This window comes from Colias croceus, chromosome 5, assembly GCF_905220415.1.
Source record: "Colias croceus chromosome 5, ilColCroc2.1".
In the NCBI taxonomy this organism is placed as follows: domain Eukaryota; kingdom Metazoa; phylum Arthropoda; class Insecta; order Lepidoptera; family Pieridae; genus Colias; species Colias croceus.
The window spans coordinates 11,525,124-11,547,959 of record NC_059541.1 but is presented as its reverse complement, the minus strand read 5'-3'; the positions used below and the strand labels follow the sequence as shown (position 1 = coordinate 11,547,959).

The 22,836-nt window shown below is 30.7% G+C and overlaps 1 protein-coding gene across 1 annotated transcript in view; it reads right to left on the bottom strand.

Annotated features, from left to right (window-relative positions):
* The window catches only part of LOC123691643 (protein O-mannosyl-transferase TMTC1-like), a 128,147-nt gene that overhangs the window by 9,879 nt on the left and 95,432 nt on the right, over positions 1-22,836 (bottom strand). Inside the window, exons 3-8 of the mRNA XM_045636145.1 lie at positions 8,865-9,042; positions 8,013-8,086; positions 6,581-6,718; positions 4,124-4,300; positions 2,307-2,496; positions 374-495 (exon numbers count right to left, since the gene is read on the bottom strand). Of these exons, the coding sequence (XP_045492101.1) occupies positions 374-495; positions 2,307-2,496; positions 4,124-4,300; positions 6,581-6,718; positions 8,013-8,086; positions 8,865-9,042 (879 nt within the window). The remainder of the gene's footprint in view (positions 1-373; positions 496-2,306; positions 2,497-4,123; positions 4,301-6,580; positions 6,719-8,012; positions 8,087-8,864; positions 9,043-22,836) is intronic.

Here is a 22,836-nt window from a genome sequence, read left to right as displayed (position 1 = left end):
TGTATATTATTGGCTATGATGTAAAACTATGTGATCGCTTCCACTCATATTATGCTATGTAGCAGTACGAGTAAAATGTGGTATGAAGATGCGCCACGCCAGCTATGTGATGTATCGATAGTAGGAACCGCACATAGCTACACCACTCTTGACAACACACATCAATAGCACGTATCCTTCTATATACAAAATGTATCTTGTCTGAATAATTTTCCAACAGTGCTAAGCTATGTGCATCGATGATTAAGGTTGGATATCAAAAGCATCAACAGCAACACAAGCACATCTCGGGTGAGAAAGCACCCTAACTCAAAATCTATTCAACAGTTTAATGTGTATATTCATAAATAAGAACACAATATAAGAACTTTACCTAGGTATATACAGCACTCGTTCCGCGATCACGAAACCGACAGTAACCAATAAGTTGCTAGCTGGTACGAACGGTATGACCAGCAACAGAAGACCCACCACAGCTGGCGTGTGCCTTTGTACCTGGGGCCAAGAATATTGGTTATCTTTCGTATTAGTATTCATAGACATTAAAAATTTAACTAAGACTCAACATATACAAAAAAGTATAGCTCTCTCTCTATAATATTTATAGGGATGTCATCTTAATATATAAAAACTATTTCCAGAACTAAAATCGATCTTTCTTTTCAGAGAGTCATAGACACATACATACATAAATCTACAAACAGCCGTATTTTCATAGACTCAATAATAAAATATTGCGATTCAAAAACGGTATCGAATACTTTCAGTTAAAGAAGCAATATTACTTTAAAATTTGACACATTATCCATTAATTTATTCTCCCGTATAATGGAATTTTATTGCATTAACCCTCCTTTCACCTTAAGCATAGTTTATCATAACGAGACACACGAGACATATTGTTTAAACGTGTTATTATCAAATACATAGAATATGTCAGATTGGATAATTATGTCATATCAAATAGTTTCAGTAATATATATTCTTATCTTATCTTATCTTATCTTATTCTTATTAATATATATAAATCTCGTGTCACAATGTTTGTCATCAATAGACTCCTAAACCACTTAACCGATTTTAATAAAATTCGCACACCATGTGCAGTTCGATCCAACTTGAGAGATAGGATAGTTTAAATCTCAAATCGTTTTAGAGAAAGCGGGCGAAGCCGCGGGCGGTAAGCTAGTAGTATGTAGTATATTCTTGAAAGAATGTATTTGGATTTAGGATGAATCGTACCATAAGCTTGCTAAGTCATATACTTTCACAATTTATAACTGCAATGAATTTATGATATATTTAGAATAAAAAGAATAGATAAAAATTATGCATTCATATCTGTTATATAATATGTTACATTTAACACATAGACACATGAAAAATATCAAAGTAAATGGACATTAAGAGGTTTGAATTAGCGTAGCCTAAAAATAAAACTCATTAGCGTTATAAATGAGTTGTCATACACATAAGACTTAAAATAAAAACCCCGAATACTCGTAAAAAAGATTAAACATCAATCAACATTATTAATTCGAGCAAATATGAAGGGTACCCTTTCAGGCAAGTACTTTTTGCCAAAAAAATATTTGTGTTTCGTATAAATTCCTTCATATGCTATTTAAATTTATTGCTATCTGTGCCACGCGGTTTTACCCGCATTTCTATGCTTCGTCTCAGCGTGATGATATGTAGCCTATAGCCATCCTCAATAAATGGGCTATCTAACACTAAAATAATTTTTCAAATCGGACCATATTTTTTGTTACTAAGAATAGCGTGTTCAAGCAAACTAACAAACAGAATCTTCAACTTTATAAAATTAGTAGACATTTATTCCATGAAATACTTGAAATTAAAAGAAAATAAAAAGTTTTTATCTCTATTAGATAGATATAGGTAGAAGAAATTATTTTGAAGCTTACGAGCCGGACAAATTATTAGAAAGCTAAGAACTATTCAATTTGTAGTAAAAAGCAATTTCTTTTAGATATTCTCTTACGTTCAATATCGTATAATATTATTAGAAAAGTAAGACTTATAAAAAATTGTTTACAGTCATGGAAGTCGTAGTAGGTATAACACAATAATTACACAATAATCTAATGTCAATATTCTTCATAATAACAAAAATAAATATTAATCATAATAATATGGTTCCAAATGGCAACTTTGTAACTTAACTTTTGTCCCTCACATTTTGATGTTAGTTAAGTTTGTTAAGTCATATTTAGATACTTTAATGATTTATAATTAATTTCCATTGCTATCAAAATACCCATAATCTAAAACTAAATACGTACCTCCAAATCCGTCAAGCACCTATATCCCAATAACAGCAGGATCCCAAACGCCGCACACGTGAGGAGGTTCCTGGGATCCCAGCCACTCGTGATAAGTGGCACGGATCCCATCTGCCAGTCGTGGCTGAGCGTCCAGGGGCAGAGGAGCAGCCACCAGTTGAAAGCAGCCAGGTAGCAGAACGTCATGAGTCTGGGAATGGGTCTTATTAGGCTCTGGGTTATAAGGTTATTATTATTTATAAAAGACTATGACAATAAGGTTATATAAATTGAAAATGTATTCATTGTTCAATGTTTTTTACAATTCCAAGGTCTAGTCTGTAATAACACATGAAAAATATAATGTTTATCTGGTTATTTTAATGATTTTTCCTTTTTTAGGGATTCGGTTGCCGAAGGCTGAATAATAAGAAATTCTTCAATTATTATTTTAGTGAAATACATTTTAACATTAACAAATTTCAATTAAAGGTAACATGATATTATAGTGTAACGCTCATAGTAGTAGAAATGCATGCTAAAGTTACAATGCTAAAAGCACCTGAGGGCAAGCCTTTGAACTTAATAACCTCTATATAGAATATGACGTAAGTTACTCAGTATTGTTTCCCCAATGGAACATATGATGGAATTGCAAATTTGAGTTTTTATATGCATAATAAGAACCCGCTATAATGCGTCGAATAAGTACGAAACAATGTTCTCATAACTACCAACATACATAATTGTTTAGTGTGTGTGTAGAGCATATTGCATATTACGTGTGTCCCTACAGTGTGTCTGTGACCACATTCGCTGCATTATGTTCTAAATCTCTGGTTAAACAATACAACGAAAGATATATTTAGATTATCAATACATAGATAGATAATAAATAGTATATTTTATTTATTTTTTTCATCAATAAAAGTAATTAATTCATAATCCAGGGAAAATAAATTAATACTGCCATGGAAGTCAATGTGCCTCGACTTCCACGCTATTCCACAACATCTAAATTGTATAGGATTAAAGACGTATTTCCCAAAATAATGGAATCGCTCAAATAAATTTGAAATTTCATTCAAACTCATTGACGGTAACGCAAACTTTATCCAGGATCTTACAATAGAAAACAAATTTGGACCGAGTTAGGAGTTGGCAACGATACAATGGGGGTTAAATTAGTGCCAAGTAAAGCAAGTTTTCAATGGAAAATGTATTATTTAGTCATTAAGGGATGTAATTGTGATTTTTACAGCGACGGAAGGGTATAAACTTCATATATAGAACAGTTAAGGAAGATTATCATTAAAGTATATTAATTATTAAGTTAATTAGTACAGGACGTCGCAGTGTGGGACGGCCTTCAACGAGGTGGACAGACGACCTGATCAAAGTGGCGGGGAGCCGCTGGATTCAGGCCGCTGGTGATCGGTCGTTTTGGAAATCTTTGGGGGAGGCCTATGTCCTGCAGTGGACGTCTTGAAAGGCTGGAATGATGATGATGATGATGATGATATTAATTATTCATTTGTTTTTGGGGGCTATAGTTAAAATTTCAATTTAGAACTGCTAGTTTAATTATGTTTAATACGAAATGCAAGCTGTGACGATTCACGTTACTCTATCCCGCCAATACTACTGAAAAGTTCTGAATGAAAAGCAATGCTATATTTTCTAATTGATAATTTTCAGTATTCTTTACTCAGCAGAGTGATATTTCGCAAACATTTCTAAAATCAATTCTCAGTAATCTTTATAGGTAGGCAACGAAGTAAACGTATACGACTTATCTATTAAAATATTAAGTGCCAAAAACAATACAACAATCTTACCTCACAAAAAAGCTTGGATGAAACGCAGCAGGGTTGTCCTGTGGAGAAAAAACCGGCCAGGTCCCTTGCAAAAGCGCCAACCTAACGCTTATCAAAAGGGCTAGAGACACCACTATCTTGATTGTCCTGATTGACAGCCCTGCACATTTCTTCTCGATCTTCAATGTACATATTGACCTGTGTAAAGATTAGTATGACATGTAAATATATTTGTGCAAACATAAAAAGCGTGTGTGCCGCACACGTGTCAGAAGTGAAACTTCTTTGGTGAGATTCAAAAATACCAAAATCGTCGCCCTAATCCATGACGTGACGGTATTCCCATGACGCGATCTTAAATTCTTAAATTATTATTTTTAGACGGGAAGTAGTTCTTGAGATGTATAATAATAAAATATAAGAACTATTTTAATGCATTTTCTAACAACGTTGGCGTCCTTCATAGGCAACTTGAGCTATTCATTATTTCAATTCCAGGAGCAAAACACTAAGAATAAACTACAATCCAAATGAGAAAATAAATCAAATTTCTATTTTAAACATAACTATAAATTTGCATTATTATTTATTAAATACGTAGGTACTAAATCACAACGTGAATTATTACATAATTATGAAAAAAATTTAGAATGTTTTAGAAACTTTTAATGTAAGGCAGGATTTGAACCTGCGACTGCGATTCCGCTAGACCTTCTCACATTTAAATATTCCAAATGGTAAAAATAATTTATGCCTGTCTATCTAGTCAGACAGTCGCGTAAATGACAAAATTTTACATGTCTAGTTTTATGTGAGAAATAGCCAAAGAAATAAAAGCGGATAACGTCGCGGGCGTCAACTAGTTAATATTATCTACATATTAACATCCACATAATATACCTACACAATATTATCTCACAACACATAATATTATCTCATAGTAAATAACAACCAATAATGACCTTTATTTCAGTACAAAATTTACTCACAAAATACACATAAAACTGTAAATCACCAGAATTCGATAAATAATTACGTGCCGAATCGTATGAGTTTAATTTATATATCGTGAGGTGTAAAAACACTGGTATTTATTGCTATGTTAATTAAAATATACTTGTTAATATAGGTAATTATTACTTTAATTTAAGTTTGAATATAACTGACTAATTGTTTCTTTGGTGATAATGTCACAGTGGTCAGTATATTATGTATTAATGTATATACGTAGGTATGCATATAAAGTAAGTATATCGAATGTTAAAAACCATAATCTAATTGCTTAAACAGTTTTAGATTTTTAAATCCTTGATTAAAATTTATCCGTCCAATAAAGTATTACACGAACATATTAAAATGTTCACATGTGACATAATACTCGAGTAAAATCAAACACAAGAAAATACGTCTTAATACCTTGTTTATAATATCGCCAGCGAACGAATAGGTACTTGTATTTAAAAAAAATCTATTTTTTAAAGAAAAAACACCTAGTAATAGTTTCAATTTGTAATTTCTAATAGAATTTGAATATAATAATATTATCTTAACAATCATTTACAGTACAATTCATATAAACAATATGTTTTTCATGAAGGCACATAAATGTTCTTGCTTCTATTTTTTTAACATAGAATAAATATTACCTTGTTTTCGCGGGAAATTCTGCGAATCCCCCGCGAAATTTCCGCGAATTCTGCGAATGTTATCTCAATAAGCAGACATCAAAATCCTGTTTTCTGTGTAAGTGTCATGGAACTGATAATATTGTATTAAAATAAATGCTATGCGAAAATCTCAATGAATACCTTCAAAGAAGTAATTATTTCTTAATAAAATATCAATAATTATATACATGACATGGGAAGCGTCTTGTATCTTATTAACTTAAAGGAATTGAGCAAAAGGCGGCGGAATTTCTATTAAATAATTAATAAGCCAGCCTTTCATGTGAAATGTAAATTTTCTTGAAACGACGAGTGTAGGTAATTTATATAATATTCCATTAAAATATTAAAATAGGTTTCCTTTCATCTCACAGCTCTACCTTAAGCATGTTAAGACTTTCTTTAAACATATTCGGGGGTAATTCTTCTACGGTGTGCCTCAGGGTAGTAGCTATGGCCCCAGGTTTTTCCTGACGTAGGTATGTAATTTGTTGAAAATGGAATTTAAATGTGTATAATTGCGACACAATACTATTTTTATTATTATAACTCGCAGTTATATTCTATTTATTAAATAATAGATATAACGACAATAAAGTGAAGCATTAAAAGCGGTGCTATATCAAAAAACTTCCTTCTAATGATGAGAGGTGATAATTATGATGCATTCATAGTTCTGTGTATCTTAAAAATATTCATGTAGTTTTTATGTATAATATAAGCAAACCAACATCATTGATATTAAACACAGTCAAAAAGTATTAACATAAAACATAACATATTTAAACAAACGATTGATGAAATTACAAACCTTTTAACAAAAGGCCAACACCGGTAGAAGTCAATAGCTAGGTTCAGAACCAGGATAGTAATGCCAGTCTCCTTGGCCAGCATACTGAGACCTCCGAGAACCACACTCAGCCATACACTCTTCTTATTACTTGTAGGTCTAGAAAAAATGGACATAATTAATGCCTTCATAAACAAAATAACATAATATAGAAAGTATGTAACAGGCATTTACGAGTTAAATTTATTAATCTATTATTATCTATTATCATCTTAATATTTTGTACCTAACATAAATATAACTTAAGAATACTGTTGTTTTTTATTTAATGGTTTCTTGTTTTTACTAAAAATATATTCCGCCCCTTAACTTAAAGACTTTAGAAAAATACATCCCAGTCTTCATTTAAATATAAATAAATAATTTACTAAGATCAAAATATTTAAAAATTGTCACCAAGTTTTAATGCATGCGAATACCAATGAATTAATGTCGTAACTCGTAAGTATTACGATTTGAATTTAAATTTTAATATTCATATTTATTATTGGTTTGCTCTATTAAACGTGCCAATATACTGCAAATTAAATGCTCGATGGATATATTTCGGTGAACACTTCCTTTCATCAATATAATATGAAAATCGATAATTGAAAATTTTACTTATATCAAATTATATCAACCAATTTTTTGGTTCATTTTTGTAGTGTTTATTTTTTTGATAACTATTAACTCTAATTATAGGAAAATTCCTAACAGCATAGTTTAAAATTGTTTGTTCCATAAATCCATAATTAAGTGTTGTACTTGATCATAAAACAATTTACCATACATTTAAATCGCAAAAAAAATCTACAAAAATATAAATAAAACGGCGCCTTACAATTTTTCCGCATTCGAACAATTTGGAGCCATTATTTTTGCCTACGATTTTAAAATTAGACCGCCATTATTTCATTCAATCACGTTGGAATATAGGCAAATTGTAAATGGAGTTCAGGCTATTATTTATGGTTATTATCGGAAAGTGGAGCTAAAAGTCCGATCAGAGCATTAAATATTAAATGAAAAACACTTTCATAGTTCCGTTAGAAATGATACATGGTTACATTGTTTCGTAAAATAGTTTACACATACCAAAGGAACGAGTAATTAAGTAAGTCTTTTGAACGTATTTTAAACGCGGTTTATTCATTATTTACCAGACGTTTCGAAAAAGTGCATTGTTATAGTAAGCTTGGTCACGGATAAGACTTACTTAAAATTACTTAAAATTCGTAAAAAATAAAGTACAACACTCGCGTAAAAGTACAAACATAAGAAATTACAAGAAGTTAGTTCAAGATATAGTTTTTAAAGAATTAAAGAGATCTTTTTAGAATATAATAAAAGTACGATTCAATTACATAAATCAATTATCGCTAACTAAAAAGTCACATATGTATAAACTTACCTATGATACACCAATAATGAAGACAGAAAAAATATACACGCCAACACATCTGCTCGCCCTACTACTCCTGCTACCTGTAGAAAAAAAATTGATAAACTTCAGAACAAGAAAAACAAACCAAAAATTACATAGGTACTCATCGTTCTAAATTACACAATAACATTCATAGTGAATTAATATTAAAATCTGCTGTAAATAAAAACAATATATTATTAAGGAGAGACAATTTTTAGATTTTAATAAAAGAGTAACGAGATTTTAATAAAATATAACATTCATATTATTTGCCGCCAAGGCGAACGTTACAATAAGGTTACAATATTTTTTGACATACGCAAATTAAACCCACGCGGTTATTTAAAAAAAATAAGCATTCGCATGACAGCTGCCACAGACAATATATTATATTGTACTGACATGAACATTTATTATAAAATTCCTAACTTATAATATAACGGGACCTGAAAATAAATTTATGTGAGAAATTCGATTAATTACAGTCGATACACACTTAATAGTTTTATACTATACTTAATAGTTTTATAGTTATACAATTAATGCAACGAAGCCTTAAATAATAAAAAAGGACGGCCCTTTTTTTTCGGCAAGGCATGTTGTGTCTTTAAAAAAAATGTTGCACGAATTATAAGATAATGTCTTAGCACATTATAATTCAATTTATTAATTAGACATTATTTTTTAATTACCGCTTCAGTATGTACAGCAAATGCAGCGAGCTCTGCAAACGGGCGTTGCAACCGCGCGATCGTGACGCATGTGCGGGCGACGAGCGCTCAACACTCCGCGTGTAGAACGACATAATATAAGTGTGCTACAATCATTACTCATTACCGCTTCAGTATGTACAGGATGGACAGCAAATAGCAGAGCAGCGAGCGCCGCAAACGGGCGTTGCAACCGGGCGATGGTGACGCACGCGCGGGCGACGAGCGCGCAACACGCCGCGTGTAGAACGACGTTGCATGTGTGCCACCACCACGGCCGGAGACCCGCGAGTGCGTAGTTTAATCTGTAACAAGAAAAAACTTATTTATTTTTGCAGGTGAAATCGTCATGACACGAACTTAGAAATAGGGGAACATACATCGTTTTTTAAGCTTCACTATGTCCAATTGCTTATTTAAACACAAAATTAATATACAAGAGGCAGAAAATAATCTAATAATGTAAAATATATTAATGGTCTAAATTAAATTATATTTTTAATTAGAAAATTATAATCGGACACCTTTGAATGTTATATTAATTCAAGCGAACTCACACATAAAACACTAGCGTTCAAACATGCTAAATGAACGTGCGCCCTACGTAGACTTCTAACGTTATTCTGGGTAAGTAAACTACATACTAAGACCTTTTTCCCGGCAATTTACCGCGCCGTGCGTGAAAAATTCTTTATAAAACTCCGAGAACGCGTTTCATTTTGCCTTCCTTTAGAAGTGTACTTTTTACCGGCTCGTACGTGTAAGGTGTTTCAAGCTTTATATATTTTACTTGAAACTTATTATAAAGGTGGTTTAATTATTTGAAATGTAAATATAATTATTTAGGAAGTAAATTGGTGATAATAGTAATGGATATATTTTATTTTGCGCGTTTACAATCAATCAGGTGAAAAATGAAGTCAAGTTTCAGGGTATAATTATTATTGTGATAAAAACTAGGGCTAAATTTTTAAACATACTTGAAAGAAATATTTACCTACTGAAAAAAAAGCTTTCAATTTAGAAAACCTTAGTTATTAAAAAAATAAACAAACAACATTTTACAGCGATATAAATTCATTCAAGTGTATAACATTCTCGTCTTTTCTTTTGTCACATTATATCGATCGGTAAACCAAAAACAGGATCGACCTGCCCATCTAATTGCCCTATTAAAATAAAAATCTTTCAAAAAACACGAATTTTTTATTCAAATCTATTAACAAACACGAAAAGGCCATTCGAGCAAACGATTAAAAGCAATTTATACGTGTAAAGATAACATGATTGGCACATGTCATTCGAATACCATGTATTATTTATACCACACGACAATCCGACATGCAACTAAGCGCAGACGGCACGACACGACAGCGACACGTTATTTTTTTACAATATTAATAGCAATACTGACAGTTTAGGAACGAGGATCACGCGACTTCCGCGGAAATATTAAATTGGATCATTATTTTGTGGGAAATCGCTTCTGTTTTCGGAATAGCATTATCGTAGTTATATGCAAATCATACGACATTCAATATGACAAAATATTTTATGTTTTTACGACGTTTAACCCAAATTAACTATTCACATAATATAAAGAGAAGAAGCTGAAAAATTGTATTCGGGTGATACATATTTCCTATAATAAAAATGATGAGCCCATACATATTAGGCTTCATCTTATATTATGTTTATGAATTTACCATTGTTATATTAATACTGTATTGCGTTGAATGCCCAACTTCTCCGCCCAAAGAACGCGACTGAATAATCCTAAACATCACCACAGTAAACAGATACAACCAGTATACAAACTCTGTACAAATACCATGACAAACTCACACGACACACTAATAAAATCAACACAAGCCAGACAAGTCATCAAAGTGTGAGAAAAGATAAAAGAGCGCTGATTGGTGTTCAACGATATCTGGCACGAAGCTATTAAAAAGCAATCAGCCAGCGGTGTCCACTGTCCTCGATGAAACTTCAGCCGGTCATAGATTATATTTATACGTGTTAGGTATTAGATATATGTCTGTGGTTAGGTTATATATTATGTGCTAGGTATAGTATTAGATTTGTTTATGGCTAACCATATACCTAAGTATACTTTGTAGATTAATTGTAGTACTGTAACATATTTAGAATGTATTGTAAATGTAGGTTATAATGATACGTACGGCGTACCTAGTATTAAAACTTCTTAATGTAAATGTTTGTTTTGGGGGGAATTAGATTTGTCCATGGAAGAAGTTTTATAGGCGGAGAGGCATTGTTAAGTCTGTATTGTTAATTAATAATGAATCTGCACTGGTCAATTTAATCAGTCAGATCAGTTTTTCAGGGCGTATTGTGGACATGTCTAGTCTATTGTAGGCTTAACCTCTATCATAGACAAATAAAATATACACTTTTTTTCTGTATTAAGTTTACAATATGCTTGAGCTTTATATGAACATTTAACGTGTTTGTTACCATCATGAAATCATTTTAAGGTTAATAACACCGTCCAATGACGTCACACTTCGATGTTATGTTATTATGTCTGTTAAAAGTTTTGTCGCTTACATATTTTATGAGTATTGATTATATTATAGTTAATATCAGTTTGGCTACCTCGGGTGATATGAGGGGAATCAATTTTTTTAGTTACCTACGTGTTGTCTATAACTTAGTCAAATAATATGCATTTAAAATTGTAAGACACAATAATTTAGTCACTCTACCAACATCAAAATTATTGATATCCCTAAATTATGTTATTTTCCTAAGCAGTTCGAAGTGTTTACATGTTTTTCAACTTACTTATATATATTTTTTTTGTTTTATCGCGACAGGTGCAGTGGAATGCAGGTGAAAATAAATTAATAGATCATACGAAAAGATATTACGGAAAATACATAGATAAATGTGACACATACATTCACATTATTAAAACAAAATTACGTGTAAAATTTAATTTAGAATTTACATTTTCCGATTGATTTGACTGAGTGCATAATTAAATTCGTTTGCACGAACCGAAAATAATAGAATTATAATAACTAAAACGCAAATCAAATATTTGTTTCATCAGAATTCAATGAACGACAGCTTATTTTGAGCGTGAATATTATATTCCTGTTACATTATAGTAAGCTATGCGGTGTGGACATCACGTAGATACGTGTTTTTATATGAAATGTTAAACAGGGAAATGATAGAAAAATTAATGTAGAGCCTGCATTTAAACATACTTTTTCACTATTATATACTTACTTCTAATATATGAACAGAACTCAAAGTTACACTGAATTTATTTTGCGTTTATTCATTAATCGATATTTCATGTAGCTTTTCTGTAAAGCTTCAATCGAATATGCAAAAACAAATTAAGTTCGATATACGAAAAATATTTGTAATTGATCCAGACGACGTATCATTAAATTTTACAAATCCAGTCCAACTGCTATTCCCACCAATAATTAAAAAATTTAATCCACCAATAAAATTACATATTCATATCCACAAAATATAACACGCTAGCGCGGTTTCATTAGCGAAGACAGCGGTCGACGAAACCAATTTAAAACTTAACATGAAGGTGAAATGCCTGAGGTAACTATATAATTTAAGTTCGTAAACGCGGTTCCGTAGTCTTGAAACAATGTTCGAGTTCGCAAGCTTTGAATAGCTGGTAATACTGTCTATCCTAACTTGTTCGTGAACACGGGTTACGCAGCGTCACCCGTATTTGAGGTTAAAAGAAAAATAGTGAAGATTTTCTCAGCATGAAGGAATATTCAAAATAATATAGTAAAGATTAAATTTTTCTCGTGATGAAGGAATATCCAAAATATATAGTTAAATTAGGTATTTAAGATTAAAGTTTTAAATATTAGAAAAAATTGATCACGAGGCGGGATGTTTTAGTTGATTTATTATAAAAAATGACAAAAAAATGAAAATTCATTTTTATCCCATCCCATCTGTATTATGTGCAAATATCTGTTGAACGATTTAAAAGTGATAAAGTTACAGATATGCATAAACATGGTTCTTTTTTAAAAGTGACTGCAACTAGAGACTAATATAAGCACTTAAACGAAAATGTGAAAAAAATCATTCCTGACTCGTTGATTAGTTGAAAGGTAGTATTAATTATAAATCTAGCTATAAATCTATTTAAAAGCAAACATATTCACATTAAGTTATCAAGATAAATACAACGACATGGCTATATCGTTGTCGAATAAATTTATCATACATACTAATATTGTAAACAGGTAAAGTTCCTAAACTTTATATGTTATGAGAGAGTAATCTTCGAAAGAACTCATCCTTGAATTAAAATTTTTGAGCGAAGCTGTACCAAGCAAGCAACAATATATTTTCATCAACTCATTCAACAAAACTTCATTTGCCATTGTACGATATTTAATTACAAAAAAATACAATGCATTTTTCATTAGAACAATGGCGTCACTATTTACAGGCATTCAGTTGGTCCTGTGAAATATGCTCTAGGAGTGAGACCGATGGAATGACGTTTGAAAAATGGATCTCTCCAACACGATGACACTCTTGTTCGTTCGTTCGTTCATTCATTATCCAGTGTCATTATCTATTTCTCGTTAGTTTGCATTGTTCCGGTATCAATTGTGTTGTTAATTAACGGATAATTGCTAATGATGTATTGGGCTTGTAGAGAAATTGTAGTATGGTTAATGAGGACATTTTTTTGTTAGGATTCCGTGGGGTGCTGTTTAACTTTTTTTTAAAGAGTGCTGTTGTAGATAGGTAGTTATATAATAGACAAGTTATAAAATAATATTTTATTTTTCTCTCCGAATCGGTGGTAAATGTTAAAAATATGTTATGACGATTCAAAAGTGCTTCTATAAGAAGAAATTTTTTAATTGAATAAATAAATATTTGAGTTTGAGTATTATTACATAGTAGAAATACAAAATCTAATGAAAAATACGTGAATAAATGTTATTTTAAACACATTTTATATCCATAAATTAGTTTGAAAATTTCTGTAATAAAATAGGGTAAGTATCTCATATTAATAGCTGCTATTTCTACTTATAACACCTTAATCTAAATAATGTATAAACTTTACCCGATCTATTTGTATCCAAAGAGCCTAACATTAGAATAAATAATTCATGAGGCAATATTCAAAAATAGCTTGGCTAGCACTGATTTCCTTTAAACTAGTATTGACTATAATTATTGCTAGAATTTGATATTGTTCTCTATTTACTAATAAAACTAGTATTGGTATTAAGAAATAATATTTATACTACCTGAAAATAGGACTTCACTCTCACAGTACAGAAATATTTTAGCATTCATATGCGCCCACGTAAAAAGTTTATATAAAGTAGTAGGTTAGATGCATGATACATCTGTTTCAGTGATGGATTTTCTTTACTACAACAACAAGCAACAAGAAACTAACAAGCATATTATTATTATGATCACTCTTCTATGACCTAACAGACATTTTTTGTTAGTCTCGTAACCACTGTAACAAGGAGGTGGTCCAAAATGCCTTCGTTTTACAATTGAAATGTTCTGGGTTCAATACTGGGAATTGATGGCAGATATTATATTTTAAAGAAATATACACACCTATTAATAGAATTTTTTGGTAAAATTTAACAAGGTTTCACTGATCGATTTTCTTTACACCAGAATCATATTTTTTATTATTATAAGTACATCATACTTTACACTTAAATGGTTTTGTTTCATTACCGTTTTGTTTTTATTTTCTTTTGAAAAAAAAATAAGATCTTGCATGTGGTGTTAGCCTTTAAGTAGCTGTTGCATTTATATAAGTTATTTTGTGTTCTTGTTTCTGTATGTATGTGTTGATGTAAATAACTGTTGGTTGACCTTAATTAAATAAATAAATAATAAATAAAATCTTTTAATTGTAATAACACGATAATGAACGAAGATTACTGTTTTTTATATAACTCACAAAATATGAAATGTCCAATGTGTGTAAAACCAAGAAAGTTTAAAATATAATCTATACATATCTACAATAGAAAATAGTTGAAACCTTTCAACATTGAAGCATTGAGTGCAGCTACACCGTTATTATCTATTTTTCATTATTAGAAAGCTATTTTAAGAATGAATGCTCCGCTAAGACTGTACGAGGCAATTATTTCAATTTCCTTTTGTATTATTAAGTGCTCATATTTTCCGTTAAATGCAGACTAAATACAAACTTATGTTTATTTTACATGCATAATACGCTGTGACCATTGTGGCAGTTAAAGAAAATTGTTTTATGAAATACAGGACTTAAGATATAACCTATATATTTTATATGTTGAATAGGATTGCATTTTATTATTTTTTATAAGTTTTATTAGGGAACTATATTTTCTATCACCAAAATTTATATTTGTCATCAAGTTGTATCACCTAATAAATAGATCTATCACCACGAAATATTTTCGTTCTCAGATAAACAAAAATTGTTCCCAGGTGTGAATAATCAAATTAATGTTAATATGTGTGTTAAATAAGAGATCGATAACCAATAAAATAATATTGTATTACATGAATATAAACCTCGTTCTTATAATAACAGTTTTATTACTTAAATAATAGCTCTGTGCTCAGAATGGTAGATCTATCACCAAATAAATCGATTATCGATCCCTGACTGCGACTCCTTTTTATTTGATATCCTGTCACCAATACAGTAGTAACATTTTATTTCGTTCAGATATTAAATTAATAGTATTCGTTACCAATTTAATACATCAATTTATAATTTAAATGAAAAAATGATCAAAGGGGCGGAGACAAATTGGCGCTCTTTAAAAATTGACATGTGCAAACATATTATCGGATTAGCCATACGCTTAGAGCTGACCAACCCCCCACCAGAAGCAAAAAATGTGCTTATGGGCCAGAAAAGAAAAAGGGGGCGCCCTTCGAAATCCAAACGAGCGCTGATTATTCAGTGATTATTGTTTTTTAACAATAAATATTGATTATTTCAACTTTAATTATGTGTTTTATCTACAATTATGCTAACCATTAGCCAGCTATTAAACCAGAGCTGATTATTCAGTGGTTATTATTTGTAAGAATAAATATTGATTATTTTAACTTTTAGTAACATAATATGATTTATTGGTGATCTCTTTAAATTAGTTTGCTTAAATACTTATTAGGACACACTTATTATAATACATACAAAAACATTTATTTGGTACTAGACCTTATATCTCAGGATTTTAGGTGATTTAATGTGGAACTGATTTTGTATTGTTTGGTGACTACATTTTGGTGACAGATCTACTATTTTGAGGACAAACCCTATTATTTAAGAAACACAAAACTAATTAAATTGGTGATAGCTTAAATGATACCCGTTTTATTATAATATTGGAGTAACAGTTCCTTTTCTTTTTGTTTGAAATAAATGTTTTATACTGTTTATATATTTTTAATTTTTTTCAAATGCAAACTTTATAGCTTCGGCTTCGGCTTCAGCTTCGGCAAAATTAATAGCGTTGGAGGTTGTCCTTGAACAAACTTACTTAGGTACTACTTGTTTTCAGGAATTTGGTACTTCATAAGTAAAGTTTATTCCCATTTTACTGCAATTTATACAACCAAAATTTATGCTACCCTTGAACCCCAATCATCATGGGGACACAACTATGAAATATCAAACAAAATATATATATAAAAAAATTACAGAACAATTTTCAGCAATCAAAATTTCATCCACAATCGTTCAGCAATTCTTGTGTTCACATTTACCAACGTCCATACATAAAATTACCTTATTTTATTAGATACCATCACACATCAATAATTCCATTGCTTAATGACATGTCACGCTGACCTTGCTCATAAAATATTTATTTGCTGACAAAAAATACAAATCCATAATCCATAGCATTTCGTCAATTATCTCGAATTTCTATTGTCGGTCGATAATTTCAAGGTGTTTATAAAATATTCACATGAACTCATTAATAACATTGTCCATTATTCGAATGGATGTGGCACTCGAAAGATAACGTATTTGAGTAAATAATTGTAATGAGTGCTTTTGTTACTTGTAAAAATGTTCTAATAATGACAATTTGTTGGAAAAATAAACCCCTTTTCACGCTACACAATTGACACATTACCTTAAAAAATATATAGCTTCACCTTTTATCGCAATTCGCAAAACCAAAATCCAAATCAGTGCGAAATAGCTAAATATTTGTATGAATACATAATATTATAACTCGACCAAGCTAAGCTTGCACCTCGTTGGAATGCGGCGCCCCGCATGGCAGGTGGAGGCTTAGCTTGCAGGTGCAAACTGCAAATAAAACAATAAATTATTATTTATTATTATTATTATATTATAATATTATTATTATATTAAAGTAAAATCTAACAAACATTTGTTTACTTTTTTTTAAGTCAGCGTAAGTGTCAGTGTGATGTAATCGACGCGAGGTGCAAACTTAGCTTGGTCGAGTTGTACATGCAGTATGAGCAAGAAAAAGCCAGGAGTCAAAGCCAATTTATACTCTACTGATTAATACTGTACAAATAAATAGTAAAGAAAATCTCGGAGAAGCCAGAATCTCTTCAAAATTGTTGTATCACAATGTTAAGATTTCCTAAGAAATGGCTCGACCGACTCTCATGAAATTTAACTCCTGCTCTATATTAGAGATATTATCAGTTATGTAGCAGTTATATCATATATTAACCAAATGTACACAGACAACGTAATACAAATAAACATAAAAAGCAATGTAACGATGTAAGCAGACCAAAAACTTTTTATCCCGCGCGTGACAAATGACACAGAGTGACGTGACACGATGGCTTCTCCATGCGTGACACCCTCCGTGTTTCAAATTGATTTGAAATAGGACAAATGATGTTCGTGTAAAACTAGTTGCGTTATAGTTGCGTTATAGTTATGTTATAGTTATGTTATAGTTCGTTATAGTTGTGTTAGAGTTATGTGAGAAAGCTACTTTGAAAGTTTAATTTTCTTGTAATATCTACTTGATTAAAGAGCCGAAGATTAACAAGATTGTGTGATAAACATAAAACAAACGTTCAAACAAACTCTTCAGTTTTATAATATTACAATAGATGTAGTATAGGTGTATAATATTTAAAATTTCTTTATACATATTATAATTTTTATATAACTAGCGGTCCGCCCCGGCTTCGCCCGTGGTATATATTTACGTTTTCTCTACATAAAAACCATCCTCGTACTTCAAGAATATAATAAAAAAAGAATTATCGAAATCGGTTCAGCCGTTCTCGAGTTATGCGCTTACCAACACATTTTGCGATTCATTTTTATATATAAGATTGTATATTGTATTCTAAACTCAAACTCAAACATTTATTTATTCAATTAGACTTCTTTTAGAACCACTTTCGAATCGTCATTACATATTTTTTAATACCAATTATAATATAATGAGTACTTACCTTATTTGCAATTAGGAAGGGTTGCAGGCCTACGATACAAGCTGTCTTAGTGTAGGCCTGCAGTTCATATCTTAATCAACAGGTTCTATTATAATATCCTTGTATAATTTTTTATAGGATTAATTAATTAAGATAATGATTATGTATTTAATTGTATTTATGATGATGAATAAATGATTTGATTTGAATTTGATTTGATTTTTAACAATTACCACCGATCCGAGCTAAAGATTTATTTCGATTTCAATCATTACAAACCCTGGGCGAGTGTTTAGATTCTAAAAACCTGAATTTGAATTACACGAAAAAGGTTTGTAGCAGACTGTTAAAAGAATAAAGCCTATTAATTTTACTCAACAATTTAGCAATTTCACGAAGCTATTATAACTTTGGAATCGACCTAAGCATCTGAATTCAAAAATATTAAAAAGAGGCTTAATATTCTATCTTCAGACCTACCCTTAGGCTGACAAGACCTTTACTAAAAACAAACGTTATAATTTATCTTCAACAATAACTCTGTTAAAGGTATACTTTTATATCTTAAAAATTCATATTGTAATTTACCTTATAACGGTTGGATAACTGCAAGAAAAGACGTGACGTTTGGTTCTTTTATTCATATTTTGTTACATATTGTATATTTGCCTACTCTTTATTCTGTAGTAGCTTCAATGATATTTTGTTTGTACATATATATGTCGTGGCCATATCGTAGATTTGCTCCTTTCATGAAATGGCCAATTTAGTTTGGCCAGATCGTTAATCGTCAACGTTTCAAGATTTGGTCATCAATAAATCAGTAAGTACTGATTTATTTATATATAACATATATTTATATTATATATTGAAGCCAGTTGTTTTCACCATGATGTGTAGACAACCTACTTAATATCAAGTAAAAGTGGTAATATAAATTTTGGGGATTAACTACCATTCATTCGATTACACTAGTTAGGGATTCCTCTTCCTCCTCTTGTAAATAAGCTCCATAAGATCGCTTCTAATACCTAACACAACTTTAATACCTTAAAACAACACATAAAGATCAAATGGAGCGGTATTTTTATACTGATTTACAGTTATTGCGGCACCTGGACGTTTGTTGTGCTGTATTTTATTGGCAGCCTGTGTGACTGTACCGTTATGTGGATACGATTTGAAATAAGTTATGGCCAGATACGGTTTGACCAAGGCTGAGAATAGCGTTATGTGTTTCACTGAAAAGAATTTTCTGGAAAAAATTGTCACAAATTAAAGATTTTTTGAAGTGAAGTTCTTTAGGCGCGTTGAGAATAAAGTTTCAAGGTCGCGTCAAGCAATACCATCATGTCATCGCAAATCGTCGCCTTACTCCAGGCGCCGATTCTGGTATCTTTGAATCTTACCAAAGAAGTTTCACTTCTGACACGTGTGCTCGATACACACGCTCTTTTTTACTATATCATAGGTACGCATTTTATTCTTGATGTTAAATACTCCAGTAAAAAAAATCCTCAACATCTGTCATGGGAATTAATATGGATTGATATCTGATGTTGAGTAATGGAGTTTTCCTGTTCTCATAATTATTAATTATCATTGATATCATGATGAAGGCATTACGTATTAAATTTTATGTTGATGAGTCGATGTCATGTGCAATTGGTACCTACCTACGTACGGACTACGACCAAAAAAGGAGTTTATCTCAAATTGAAATCGATATAAACCTAAAACTATGAAATCTGACTGAGCTACAATACACACACGACTAACCGCTCGTCATTTATCGCTTGCTCTCAGTACATTGTTCGCTTTTCGCTAATCGAGTGCAGTGGAACACCTGCCTTAAATCGGTAATGGCTCTTTATTGCAACTTTCCCGAATAATATAATAAACTAGCTTTTATTCGTGGTGATCCATTATGTTAGTTGAAAAATTGAATCCATATATTTGAAAACTTGAATTTTATACTAATAAATTTTTGTTTTATTGTTACACTATAAACATGAAACCAAATTATACTATTTCATCTCAAAAATATCATGCACACTTAACTGACTATAATTATTGAAGCTGTAAACGAAGTAAAACATTTTTTCATAGCGTTCACACGACTGGGTACATTAAGCATAGATACCAATTTAGGATAAATTATATGAGACATAAAAATTTAATAATGGATGTATTAACAATAAGTAACACAACAGATTATAAAAATAAAGAAAGCATTCGTCATTCAGAAAATGAAATACAAAATAAACGAAGTTACCACACAATTTAAATAGCCAACCTCAACAATGATCATACCTACAAAAGAAGCAACAGCAGTTCATTCCATATTTTAAACCCACATTACAAAGGCATTACGTCACAACGAATTTTAGAATCGTTGAAAGGTCTTATGCAGATCCTACTGCAAATAGTTCTGTTCATTCATCCATCAATCCATTCAGATCTTCATTCGTTCATTCATTTACCAGCTGACGTCACAAATGATGTAATAAACTTTTGCATTGAACCAGAGCTATTGTTGAAATCGTTTCATTGTTTAAATTAGCTACTGTGAGATTAGTTGGTTAACTTCTTTTATATTAATGTATGAATGATGACGTCACGCAATTGGAATCCGTTGATATGAGATTGAAAAGGCTTCTAGAATGTTCTGATGAATGTATGGTGCTTTTTATGAGTTACGTTTATAAAAGATTTTAAGAAGCTTATATGTAAATGTATTTAAGTTTCTAGGTTTTGTGTCCGTTCATCTTTATCCTATATACTGATTATGTACGTATTTTATTAAAAAAAGACCAACTTCTTTACATTTCTAATAAATCTTTGACTTATTTCATCCAAATAGATTTCAATTAACAACCGAAACTCTCACGAAAAAATATGATAATATAGAACATAGTCTGCGCACATACTTTCCAACTGCAAATTCGAGTGTTAGTTAAAATTCAAAGAAATTGTACATTCGTAAGTTACAAGCGAATTTTTCGCTATGTGCAGCGTAATGCAGTGCAAATTCGATCGGAGGCTGTATTAGAGGATTCCCAACACGCGTCGAACTAACGAAGCCTTGCCAAAGTTTCCCGTTCAATTGGCTAAGAAATCTTGCAAGAACTGAAGAAAATTACCATTAGTTCTGCTTGCTGAGTTTCATGATAACATTTTTCTATTCACGTTTCATCTTGGGTAAAGATTATCATACGTATTGTGTTGTCTGCCTAAAATCTCATGTATCTAATGGAGCCTATTCGAGCCAGATATTGAGCAACAAATCAATAAAAACTGCATTCAAATGCACGCAATAGTTATTGCATGATACGTTTAATTACTTAAAAAAAAAGCTTCTGTTACTCTAGTATAGAAAATAGATAAACTCTTATATTTTTATAAGGAAATGAAGTAAAAACACGATTACCTAATTGGCAACTGGTAATCATCAACAACTACATACCTAATTAATTCTGAGCAAAGATTTCTTATTTTTCTTCTGAATGTGTAATATTTTTCATGAATTATTTTATATTATCTGTTTATGTACCCAATGTGATTCCTCTTACCTTTTTTTATTCATGCTATGAATGTCATGAAACCTTGCAGTCTATTTTTAAACAAACTCGCTTTGAGCGAAAAATTTGAAGAGTAATTATGCAATATGCAGTGCTTTTGATATTTTTAAATGAAGATAATATTGAAAACTTGGTCAAGTTAAATGGTGCTTATAAATACAAATCTTGTTTACACGTGTACGTCAATAATACTACAAATTATTCGAAGCCAAACAATTATTTAATTAATATTGTTTATTGATATGAGAATGTCAAGAATATTTTGGTATAATTAATAATATAGTTTAAGATTCTGATTAGTTTATTTGTACCTACAGCTTCTAATATTGTTCATGCTAAAACCAGTGTAGATGGAATGAATTTGTATCCTACTGAGATTATATTTTCAAATGGAAACTCAACGTTTTTTGTAATAAAAAATAGTTAAATTTTGAATAAAAATATATAGCGATAAAACAATATCGGAATAGCATTCAGTAACAAAGTATGAGTACATGGATTAGATAGCAATATTTTCTTAAATATAAATATAATATTAATTACAAACTGTAGTTCAATCTGTTTTTAATTGAGTTTAAGTGTATTTGTTTGGTTATTTTATCACTGTCTTCTCTATTCAGATCAATTTAATTCCGATTTCTTCGAATAAGATTTCTATCATTAAAATAAATAAACCGATTTGTTTAATGTAATTCGATATCTAAATAATGTTGTGTTTTATATCTTTTATTCAGTAAGAAAACAAAGGATTGAATTAGTAAATGTTTTGAAGTAATTTGAGCGTTTATTTTGATTCGTTTAACTCTGAATAAGTATATAACATTTAAGGGGATGAAACACTCTCTGATTATATATTTTAACTCACAGACCACAGTTATCGGCAATAACAATATTATACTCATAGTATAAATAACATAATTTGTAATTCAGGTTTTAAATGTGCATAATACTCGTCTAAAACAAAATACCTACAAGAAATCAATTCATTTCAAGATACAATAAAAACTTATTTAATTAAAGTCACTTTAAAAGATGGTGTAGAAA